The sequence below is a fragment of the Cavia porcellus genome, unplaced genomic scaffold, assembly GCF_034190915.1.
Source record: "Cavia porcellus strain 051 isolate PalLab524CR breed Dunkin Hartley unplaced genomic scaffold, mCavPor4.1 scaffold_13, whole genome shotgun sequence".
Taxonomy (NCBI): domain Eukaryota; kingdom Metazoa; phylum Chordata; class Mammalia; order Rodentia; family Caviidae; genus Cavia; species Cavia porcellus.
This window is the reverse complement of record NW_026947496.1, coordinates 7,861,007-7,873,511: the sequence shown is the minus strand read 5'-3', so window position 1 is coordinate 7,873,511 and position 12,505 is coordinate 7,861,007. Positions and strand designations below refer to the sequence as shown.

General features: G+C 41.9%; 1 protein-coding gene across 2 annotated transcripts in view; it reads left to right on the top strand.

Annotated features, from left to right (window-relative positions):
- Positions 1-12,505, top strand: part of Gmds (GDP-mannose 4,6-dehydratase) — a 515,013-nt gene that overhangs the window by 225,918 nt on the left and 276,590 nt on the right. For both annotated transcript variants that reach the window (XM_063259789.1, XM_013145063.2), the window contains exons 5-6: positions 5,769-5,961; positions 6,686-6,790. In XM_063259789.1, coding sequence (XP_063115859.1) covers positions 5,769-5,961; positions 6,686-6,790 — 298 coding nt within the window. The remainder of the gene's footprint in view (positions 1-5,768; positions 5,962-6,685; positions 6,791-12,505) is intronic.

Below are 12,505 nucleotides of genomic sequence, written 5' to 3'. Positions count from 1 at the left end.
ATTGAGAAACAAAGACCCTCAAACTTCAAAGAAAGTTTGGCCAACTGATCTTCCTTTTGCTCCTAGTAAATAAGAGTCCACAGAGTTGGTAAGGGGACAGTGAGGTCAGCCTTCCAGAGTGGGAGTTAACCCCGTATAAAAAGCAAAATCTGAAAATGGAGCTCCTTGTGTCTGATGTCCTCTGATGAGTGAAAGTTTTAGTTTGCTGTTATTGTTAAAAGTACGAACTCATGCAAACAAACAGCACTGTCAGTGGAGCAGATGCTTTCCCACCCTTCTGTTCACCACGCCTGAGAGCTGAGGGCGCCCCGCGGTGTGGGAGCAGAGGAAGAAGTGTGTGTGGCTGTGCCTCTCAGAATCCCTGAGCGTGTGTCTTTGGGGTTGTCACCTTGTCCTGTGTACTGGAAGTTCTGCTTCTCCCTGAAAGCCCTTACTCCACTTTGAGAATTTCAGAATACTTCATGGAGAGAACATCTTAATTTACCTTTGTACATACAAAGGTAAACAAAGATGTCACATTTGTTTAGTCTGGCTGATTCATCACTCTGTAAAGTAATGGCCTTATGATTGTTTGATATCCCAAACCATTATTATAAATGTTTTTAAACAAAAATATTGTAATAGGATAAGGAAAAATAAAATCGGGTTTCTGGCTGAGGTACAGCAGTTTGTGAGCTGTAGTGTGGGTCTGGGGTTGGGCTGGGGTTAGCAAGGCAAAGGCTGGGAATGCAGTGCATGCTGAGAAGTCTGGGCTGAGGTGAGCAGCCCTTTGCTGGCATGGAGCCCTGGCTGGTGCAGACAGATGGTTTCAGAAGAGCCTCTGTCGTGTGTCCGTGAACACAGTGCTTCTCCTTCTCAGCCTGTAGCTGATGTCTCTTCTCCCCGTTTGGTCATGCGATTTCCCCCAACTGCTTCCAGGTTAGGATACCTCATTACCGCCCCCCCCCCCCCAGGCCTCATCTTCCTGTGGTCAGCGCCTGCCTGGGCCATTCTTCCATCTGCTCCTGTCATCTGTTCCTCCCTTCAGGTTGCCTTCTCCCCACACCTTCAGTCCTTCAGCTCCCTCCCACAGCCTCCAAGCCTCTTTCTTCCCTGTGCCTACAGGGCTGCGTGGCAGTGAGCGGGCAGCAGGGAGGCAGGCTCCCACCCTCTGACTGTTGCTGTCCACAATGGCAAGGTAGTGGCCTGTCTTGATGCCCTCCTGTCTGCTGTGCTAGACCCACACCTGCCTGGCTTTGTGTAGCTTTGGAAAAACAGATTGACATCTGGTCCCAGCTGGTAAGTAAATGTCAGCTCTGCTGGGCTCCTGCTCCCCGGCAAAGCCTGCTTTGGCTTGGAAGGCAGGGCTCCATTGTTGCTTTTGGTGATTAATAACTTTCACTCACAGAGGAAACAGTGTGACTCCTTGTGTGGTCTCTGTCAGTTACAGCTCATGTTATGGAAAGCCTCCTTCCAGGTCCCTGAGATTAAATGTTAGAGAAAGTGTTGGTCTAGTTATCTTTTGCTACTTTTACTTCTTTTGCAGACAAATCTCTTTTCCTGAGCTGACCTTTGTAGCCATTCATTAAGATTTGTAAAATGGGACCTGTGCCCTACCTAATCTTTGTTCCTTTATTAATCATATAATGAAGTCATCAGGGTCAAGTGCCCAGTCATCAGACTTAATGCTTCTTGTGCATTCACATAGGTGCTCTTCTGTGTGGTAAGAACAATAACAAAAAAAGGAACAAGGGAAGCTCCTGCCTTCATGGGCCTGGCGGGCTGGGCCAGCCAGGAGGAGGCCAAGCAGCGTCCCTGTGGTGGGAGCCTGGGAGACACAGCAGGGTGAGGAGGATGAGGCAGTTGGTTCTCTGTGGCCAGGCCGGAGGGGGCCCTGGGAAAGGTGAGGGAGGAGTGGGTGACATGTTCTGAGCCACTGAGAGATCTGAACACCCAACTCTGAGCAGGGCAGGAGTGGGGCTGAGAGGAAATCAGGCTGCGGAGCAAACTCTGGGGCCTTGGGGGAGGAATCAGCATATGCTACCAGTAATTTTCCTTATCTTTAAGGTCCTTCTTCTATTCTTGTTTTCTCAGTGGCCGGCTGCGCCCAGCCTCACTCCCCCGTTGTGGTCTAAATGATTCTCCTTTCCTCCCGATTCTAACTCGTTTAACTGACAAACCTTGGTCATAATTGCTGTGCTGAAGTTGAGCATATAGCAGTCTTACTCTCTGGCCCTTCAAATATGTTACCTATTATTTTACCACTATTCAGTTATCAAGCTATCATTCTGATATCCTCTTTCCTTCTCTGTTAGTTTCTGTCTCTTTAACATTTAAATAGATTGTCAGTTTGCCCACTGTCTTCATTCAGCAAACACTGTGCCAAGTAGCCTTGCAGCATGGGCGACATCACAGAGCAGGGCTACAGCCCTGCCCTCAGGGAGCTCACACTTTACTAGGGAGAGAGATAACAGGTGAAATAAGAGATGACGGTGAAGAGGAAATGATGACTGGCGCAAGGGTGGGTAAAGCAGGGTGAAAAGCGTAGTGTTGATTCAGAGGCAGCAGTGGAGAGGGGAGAAAGAGAGGCTAGGCAGCCAGAATAAAGACTCAGAGCAGGAGCCAGCCCGGTGACCCCAGAGGCAGGGCCACAGCAGGCAGGGAGTAGAAGCAGGCCCGGTGTGCAGCCTGCTACTTCTGCTCCTGGGAAAGGTGCGGGTCTGCCGAAAGGGGTGGGGGGGGGAGTGGAGATAGGTACTCAGTCCCTGCGGTCTGAGAGGGGAAGAGGAGAAAGGGTGACTCTGGTTTGTCTTGGGTAGGCATTCCTGACAGGGTGGGGTACAGGGAAGTGGAGCTTTCCTGGAAGCTTCTATCCCAGCAAAACCAAGGTGACAGCATAGAGGGGCAGGCAGCCTGGGCCTGGTCTTTGGAGCTCTCTGCATGCTGGCAAGCGCAGGATGGCCTTGGTGGCACTTGGAGAGCGGAGAGTGCTGCCCTGAGCCCAGGGCTGGGCAAGGTGCCTGGGATGTGAGGGGTGGCACCAGAGCCTGCAGGGGATGGCAGCAGAGCCTGGAGCCTTGCTCTCAGTGCTGTGAAGTTACTTCTAGAAAGAAAATTAGGGTAGTGTTTTATAAGTTGGGCTTTTGCTTTAATCAGTCTGATTTCATTTGTCATCCTTGTTGGGTGCACTGTTTCTACTGTCAGTGAAGTCCCCATGCCTCTGAAAATGCAGCTCTTTTTCTGTTATTACAACTATGTGCCATCATCATTGCATAGTACAGATGTCCCCAAGGTAGGGGTTTGTTGTTGTTAGTTTTGTTTTTATTTTTGTATTTACTTTGCAGTAGTGCAAACATTCCACACATTGAGTAGAAAGCACAGTTCACATTTTAAGTTCCATGTCCTCCAGACAGCTCCTCCCTCTCCAGAGGAAGAACAGCACCCACAGTGCTGTGTGTGAAGTCTGGGGTGTGGCAGGGTAGGCAAGTCAGGTTTTAGTGGGGCCTAATGCCATCATAAGTCCAGGAGTAGCTGTGTTGAGAAGGTATAGAAATAAGTAATTATAACCATATTTTAAAACATTTGGGGGCTCATTTGGGCTCGCAGAGATAACTATGGTTCATTCAGGGATCAGAAAGCTCTTTCTGTAGAGGGTCACACAGGAAATATTTTCAGCTTTGTGAGAGATGCACCCTAAGTAGGAAGTATTCGACTCTGCGGCAGTAGCTTGAGAACAACTGTATAAACATGTGCAGGGTTGGATGCAGCCTTGTTCCCCAACATGGAGCCATGGCTTTTCCTAACTATTACACAGCCAGTGCCTAGTCCATTCACTGGGGGAAACAATAACCCTTTCAATCATCGGTGCAGGCACAACTGGATACCTCACAAGCAAATAATGAAGGTGGGCCCAACGGTGCACAAAAATTAACTCAGACTGGATCACAGAAGTAAATGCAAGAGACAAGAACTGTAAAACTCACAGAAGAAAACATAGGAGCAAATCTTCATGATCTTGGTTTAAGTGGAGTTCCAAATACGACATTGAAACCAGAAGCACTGAAATAAAAATTGAAAAATTGTACTTGTTTGTCTACATTGGCCACCCTTAAGAAAATGGAAAACAATCCTCATGATGGGAAGAAAAGTTGGAATCATGTATCAGATAGGGGGGCAGTATCCAAAATATAAAGAGAGAATTTTGAAACTCAGTAATGAAAAGACAAATAGTTCAATTTAAGGAAAAGGATTAAAATCCACAGATGGCCAGTGAGCACATGAAAAGATGCTCAGTATCATTACTCATCAGGAAATACACAGGGAAACCACGAGACAAAAGGCAGACCACAGTTAGTGCTGGGTCGGATGTGGGGAAACGAGAACCCTGCGAGTTTGCCGGGGAGAATGTGCCATGGTGTGGCCACCGAGGCAGGCAGTCTGGCAGGCCTCAGACAGTGCTGCCATCGGCTCAGAGGCTCTGCTCCTCAGCGTGAGTCCGAGAGAAATGAAAAGAGTGAGTAAGAGGAGCCAGTCACAAAAGCAACATGCTCCGTGTTCTGTTTCTGTGAAATGTCCTCAGTAGGTAAAGTGAACATCTGTGGCTGTCTGGCTTGGAGTGCAAGTTGGGGCTGAAGAGTGAGTGCTGGTGAGGAGAGTTTCTTTTGGGCTGAGGAGAGTATTTTGGAGTTAGATGGTAATGATGATTATATAATGCTGTGAATATATTAAAACCACAGGATCATAAGCTTTAAAGTGGTGAATTTTATGGTATGTGAATAAATCTAAATAAGCTATTATTTAAAAAGAAAAAGTGACCCCATGTTTGCCTGTGTGGCTTTGAAAGGTTGTACGTAAAACATACTCTCTTTTTACCTCAATAAAAATTGAGGGCTGTTACCTGAGCCTTACCCAAGCTGTGATGACAAGGGCTGCTTGGTGGCTCCGTGGTGAGCAGCCGTCCAGGTCCTGGTACTGTGGATAAGCTGCAGCCTCTTCTCAGCTGAAATTTGGGACCAGAAAGTGACTAAGGCCAGCAGCCTCACCCTATGAGAGGCTTTCCCTTCTGAAGCCTGAGATAATCATGCACCATGGATACATCAGCGTCACAAGGTTTCAGGCTTGTTATTTTAGAGGACTTCACATTACTTTAATTTGTTGAGTGTGAGTAGAGATGATTTAAGGAAAATGTACATCGGCCCCATCTGCTTTCTAAACACTATCTTATAGCTCAGCAGTGTATTGAATTGTTGCTCAATGCCCCCTTAGAAGTTAGTCAGTTCATTCATACCGTAGCAACTTGCCATATGCACTGTCTTATAAAAAGATGTATAGACCTGTAGTATGCTGCAGTCATTCTGTCTTAATTTAAAAATGGAGAGCGAAACAGTCCTTTCATGTGGCAGCCGTATTCTAAAGCATGTATTCTCAATCTTCTCTGTGTACAAAAATCAATCGGGACTTGCAAGAATGTGAGTCTCCTAGGCCTGCACCTCCAATTATTCAGGCGGTGCGTGGCCTGTGATAGTCAGTACCCCAGGGGTTCAGCTTGGAAAGAGTAGATAACCTAAGGGTGTTCTTTACAATAGGTAATGAGTGGGTATTATAGTATTTTCCAGCCATTTGATGTCAGAAATAGATGATGGCCCACTCTTACTCTGCTGTTAGGAAATAGGACTGTTTTTGCATGAATGCATTGTGGCACAGTGCATGAATCTTAGTATTTCCCAGCCCTGCCAGCGTCTGAAACTGTTGCCTGTGAATGCAGCCCTGTCTCTACCCTCTACTTGCAGATTTCCTTTGACTTGGCCGAGTACACTGCAGATGTTGATGGCGTAGGAACTCTGCGGCTTCTGGATGCAGTGAAGACCTGTGGCCTTACCAACTCTGTGAAGTTCTACCAGGCTTCCACAAGTGAACTTTATGGGAAGGTGCAAGAGATTCCCCAGAAGGAGACCACCCCTTTCTATCCGCGGTCACCCTATGGTGAGAAGCCATGTGGGGCATGCTGTGTGTGTTGGGGCGGGGGTGCTTTTGTTCTGTTTGGTACCCGTCTGCTGGCTGAAGTCATTTGGGTGTGAGAGCAGCACGAGGGTGGACTAGTGGGACTGGACTTGCTGAGAAGCATACCTTTACACCTTGCTAACTCCAGGTGTATGCTGGCATTGCCCTGGGTTGAGATTACCACTCACTCCACCAGCTGTGTGTGCGTTCAACCCTTCCATCCAGATCACTTGACGAGGAAAATCAGACCCAACGTGATTCTTGCTGAACTGTTCGGAGACTGTGCTGAAGTGATAAGGGTTCATGGTTTTTATTTCCCCATGAAAGTTTCCCTGAGCTCAAACCCTTAAAAAAAGAAAGAAAAAGTTGGTACATCTAGTATGTTTGTAAAGAAAATATTCATGAAAGACTTCAGTGGTAAAATTTCAAAGCAACTCAGATGTTAAAATTCCCAATTTTTTCCCCTAATTCTTTAGAACTAAAAAAAAAAAAAAAGACTACAAGAGCTAAGAAAAGTGAACTTGCATGCAGCACAAATTACACAGTAAAAGAACAAACTATGGATATAATAAAAGTAGAAAATTATTAAGTATTTCCTATAAGCATCAGTAAGGCACAGGAATTTTTATTTTGTTTGAACTTCTAATTCACATTTCTTGTTATTTTGCTACATTACATGTTATAAATTTTGAAATTATTCCAACAGGGGCAGCGAAACTCTATGCCTATTGGATTGTGGTGAATTTCCGGGAGGCATATAACCTTTTTGCAGTGAACGGCATTCTTTTCAATCATGAGAGTCCCAGAAGAGGTTAGTAAATACACTAATTGAAAAGAGAACTTTAGTTTTGAACAACAAAAAGTTGTAGGTATCTTCTGCATATGTTCTATCATCTGAAAACTTTTACCTTTGTTGTGCACTATCACAAATGTCAGATGTTCTAAATGAAGAAATGTAAATCTGGCCTTAATTGCTTACCAAGTTTATGGGGTTTTGAAAAATTTATTATGAAAAACTGTGCATATTTGTTTGTGTTTATTAGTAGATCTTACTAAGCGTGCTTTCCACGTAAGTATTAGGAAGTTTCCATATAAACACAAAGAAGAAGTAAAATAATGGTTGTTTCTAGAAGTTGCTTCTATTCATGTGAACTCAGATAATTGCATATTCAGTATTTTTGTTTACATTCCATTAAACAGACCCTCATGGTTATTATGCTTCTCAAGTGTATTTCAAAGTAAGTTTGAAATCATCCTTTATCATGAGAGGCATTATCAATTTTTATAGGCCTTATTTGTTTGTGTTGGCTTGTTGCTCTCTCATAATTGTTACTAAGACTATTGACAACATGCTAGCATTTTCATAAGAAACTGTGTGCCCCTGCCATTACTTGTGACTTCATGATGCATAGGAAATCTTAGCTAAGCATATGTACTTTCAACAAAGTAAAAATTATCTATATAATCTGATTCCAAAAATTTTTATTAAATTTCACTATCATTTAGTCTTTTAGTATGAACATAAATGAGAAGGCCAGTATTATAAGTTGTTTCATGCCCAACAACTGGTATAATTATAATTTTGCAGTGAAATTTTACTTGACTGTATAGCCACCTAATTAAACCAACAAGCCAGAAGAAAGATTAAAGTGACAGGTTTATAAAGGTATCTTTAGCGTCAGTGCATTTTTATTTCATAATTGCTCAAGGTAAAAATTCCCATGATGGACTATTAAAGCAGAAGACGCAAGCCTGTCATTTCTGTTTCCCAAGTCACCAGAAACATTTCTTTAATTAATTTTGTGGTTTGGGTATGCTCCTGAGGAGAGGAAGGAAGTTAAATATTGTGACTAGGAAAGGGTATAGTATTCGTAGGTTGTAGAGTTAAATGTTGAATTTTAAATATAGTACCCCTCAATCCTCTGTACTTCACAATGAGAACAATCTTTCTTTTTTTAATTAATTGCATTTATATTTACATAAAACAGAGAATCAGGTTATGTCGTGTACATGTTCAAACTCCATATGATGAATGTGATCAGTCTTTGTTTTTTACAAAAACTTTAAACAGGAATTCTGCTTTGTTATAAAAGAAAATTAAAGGAGGCAAATAAAACAAGGAAACATTCCTTGCTCCATACCCCTTCCAGCCCTATCTGCAGACTCAGGGATGCTTTCCTTCAGAAAGGCGGCCTGCAGGAGTCATCCTGCTGTGCAGCTTCTGCGAGGTGTCACCTGCTTGACTTGCAGTGTGCATCCTTTTCATTGCTTTTATTACCAGAGGTCTCTCATTGGTCTAGAAACTAGTGGTGTTCAATTTTTTACTCCATTTACATAAGCAGTGTAAAAATGCAGAAGTATATATGAAAATGAGGTTAGTGCTTGAACAAACTACAGTATCTAGGGCCTAATACCATGTTTTTAGAAACTTCAAAATTAATTTTCATAATCTGACAATTACATTGTTCTTAAAGATCAATTGTTTTCTGAGATGTCTTTGCCGTAATGAATCTCTTGCTGGTAGGACTGTGTTTCATTCTTAAAACTGCAGCTGCTAAAGAAGTGCCTCTCTGCTTCAATAAACATTTTTAAATGAATGAATGAATGAGTATCTTATGTTTCAGTTAAACATTCCTAACCTGAAAGCTAGATCATTGGAATTAGAGAACAGTAGAAATTTATAGGATAGTTTTAAATATATATTGTTTTACTGATTTCTCACCAATAGCAATTATAGCCAACAAACTATTGGAAAGTAGTGACTCAATCTGATAAGCTTTGATGAACAGATAGAGTTATTGTTTAGTAAGCTTGTGTGTCCATAGCTCACTGTGGCACAGGGAGTTTGTTTCCATAAACTGGTTGGCTGTGTATCTGTAAATGTTCATGCCCTATCATGAGAGGCATAAATACTCCTTTATTATGGATGGAGCAGCAATAAGCCTCCACCTGCCTAGCATGCTGTCACAAAGGCCTGAGTAATTGAGCCCATGCTGTACAGATTTAGGGGTTCAGGAACTTTTTCTCAAATGCAAAATGATTGACAAAGTACACTTGGTTATATGAATAGCGTTTCATGGGAATTTTTGACTTTGAAAAGTGTGGAAGAAGTATCTGAATATGAGTATATTGTAGACCAGAAGTTGGCCAACCATGGCCAGATATAGCATATCAGTCTATTTATTGATTGATTGGTTGATTGAGTGAGTGTAAATAAAGTTTCATTGGAGTACAGCTAGGCTCCTTGTTTACATATTGTCTCTTGCCTTTCCCACTGTAGACTCCTTGTTGCCTGAAAAGCCTGGAATATTTACTGTTTGGTCTTTGAGAAAACATGCTGTGGCCTCAGCTGTAGACAGTTCAGTTGGGTTTACAGTGGGTTTCTCAGGAGGTAACAAGGTAGTCTGTCAGAAGGATGTCCAGGAAAAGTTGAAGTCAGAGAGTCAGTAATGACCAAGCCTTGTGCCAAATTCTGGAAGTACTTTGGTCACTTGGGGTTTTGTTGTCTTGAAGGGCTGTACTGCAGCGCCCAAGTGCTCTACAAGGAAGTGAACAGTCTGCGTGGTTGGACCTGAACATGCCACCAGCATAGCTCATCACAGCAACCCCACCTCCTGAGTTGATCTTTCCTAATTATGTGTTCACTGTCTTTTGTGTCTTGTCCATTCCAATCCTTTATGATTTTCTTTTTTAAAAAAAGATTATTTAGATTTTTTGTCAAATATACTGCATTGTCTTCAGATCTTTATACCACATGTAGAGGTAACTGCACTCACCTGTGGTTGCAGGCAGTCTGCAGTCAGAAATGATTGACTTAGGGAAGAGCCATGATTCAGCGCCAGGGCCTGCAAAGTGTGCTGTTCAGAGCATCTGGCTTTAGGTTTGCTTTCTGTAAAATGGGGCATAGTCGTAAGATTTGCAAACATAATTTTAGAACAGTATGTCCAGAAGGCACGAAAATATGTACATTAGCATGTTTTGTGAATAACTGTATCATTTTGCGTTATATATTGATATTCACCAAGTTTAACAAGCTCTTTTTTAAACATTCAGATTTTTAAAATAAAAGTATATATATTCATTATTAATGAGATGAGTAAATGCTTTATTTCATGCATAAATTGCACAAAACTACTCATGTATCTGAAAAAGCTATTTTCTGTCATATTGTTTCTCTAAATATGCAGTGCTATTATCTTCTATCCAGCTGTGTCTGGAGATACATATATATGTATCATTTCTATATTTATACATAAATATTGTGTTCTATTTGTGACATATTTTTACCGGAAAAGTTGATTTATATTTACATATTCTCTATTTAGGAGGCTTGGCTTATTATCTAGAACTATTTAATTTCTGCAAGGAAATTGACATACAATTTTTTACCCTTGTTATTAAATTTCTTGAAAAGCTAAATAGCTAGTAAGATCATTATGTCATAAAGATGTTAATTATATAAGTTAAACCATGGAAAAATCTGAAAAGATTTTTAATTATTTTAAAATAACTTGTAAGTAAGGATATTTGAATTTTTGAACATACTGTTTACCAGTAGTAAAATTTGCTCATATAAATATAACACTATTCTACAAATCAAGGCCTTATAAACAAGGCTATTTAGTAAATCTAACAATATTATTTCAGTTGCGCTTATCACTTTAGGAAGTAAAATAACAAAACTGTCCATTAATTGTCACCTGGACAATGTAATCAGTTTGCTAACTGTGTCTTAATTCTTAACCTCTTGACAGAGTGCTTTGGCCCATCATTAATACAAACTTGGTGACCTTTAAAGATTATATGTAACATTAATAAAAGTGTATTCCAAACACATTTTGTATGATGATCAAGGGAAAATGACAATAAAAATAAGAGATATACCTTACCTTCTAGTTTCAGAAGATTTAAAAAAATTAAGTTAAAGTTGATTTCCTGACTTCAGTGACTAAAATCACCATGACCAAAGAGTGATATAGCTGCCCGTGAGCATTCCTGGATTTTTTGCCTGGATTTCGAGTGTGATTTTTCAGTTTTCAGTGTGAGTGTGGAATTGGTGGGTTGGCGACTGCAGCTAAAGAGTGACTGAGGCATCTACAGGACTCTCCAGGCCCTCATCTTAGAGAAGAGGGCCTGGCCAGGTAGATGGCAGGTGAGTTTGCTGCCGCGCCATGTGGGTGGAGCGGGCCCCACTCTGAAGACACTGGCTTTATAGAGGAAGTCAGTTTGGATTTCCAGTCACTCAATGAGTACATTTTTCTTATGTTGACTCATCTTAGGCTTTTGATCCTTAGGGAAGTCTGGCAGTATGCTGATTGCTGCTTCCAGGTTGACTGAGGAGACAACATTGGCTAAGTGGGCCTTCCTCTCAGGCCTTTGATTTACCCGCGTGAGTCACATGCAGAGGTTGGTTTCATTTGGATGTCTCTTGCCTGAGTAAGAAGTCACACTCCGTGTTGATGGTGTGCTTCTTCCACTCTCCTTCTACTGTCTCTTCTAAGTGTCTGCAAAGGGGCCACTTTGGGCTGAAGATACAGTGTGGAGGGAGAGAGAATTTGTGTGGCATTTGCTGGGGTCAAGTGCAGTACTGTACAAAAGAGGAAGGATCTTTGCCCAGCTCTGGGTAAAGGAGTTTTTCCTCTCTGTGGACTTCCTTCTGTTTCTCCCTCCTGCATGCCTGACCCCTCGCCCAGGTCATCTCCACATGCCAGCGTAGCTGTGCTGTGGGGTCGTGGGCCTTAGGGAAGGACCCCAGGAGTATGCAGTCCTCCTGGAGCTCCTCCACTCTGCCTCCCCGGGAACTCTGACATCACCCCTTTGCCTGTGCACACCACTCAGAGGCTGCTGCCTGAGTTCCTTTTATTCTGCATTTCATTGTTTACCTTTTCCAAGGAGAGGAATCAGACTCATTTAGTTGTCATTGTCAAGTGTTACAGTGGTAAAAAATACTACATCAGTGAGCTGGTTTGGGTGCCTGTGGCATCAGAGTTTAATATTCTGAAAGTTCTTTTAGAGGACTTTTGATTACCATGCATATTTATTATGGTTGTGGGAAATGTATATATATATATTTCTATTTTTTCCCTAACTTTTTATTACTAAAATTGTATAACAGCCCATTAAATTCTGTTCTTCCTTTCAAAAAAGTTCTGTACAATAACCAGTTTTCCCAAAATACCATCAGAATTTATGAGAAAGAAATTTAAAGGTCAGTTCACCTTTTCCATCAGTGAAGAAGCTAAAGCAGTATAAGATTGAGGTGCCCAATGTCATAAACTGAACAAATGACAAGTGATGCTAAAATAATTCTGAGGAAGAGTCATATAAACACATTTCTATGCACAAAAGTCACCTACAGCTGAATGTTAGAGGTGGAAACAAAGGAGATCAGTCCTTACTGGACAGGGTGGGTGTTTGGTCTTTGCCACACAGTAAGTGGAGAAATTGGAGATTTAACTTCTCAATTGCTCTTATCTTTTGTAAAAGGTATTGATTAGCTTACTTCTCTCAGGTGTATAACAGAAAT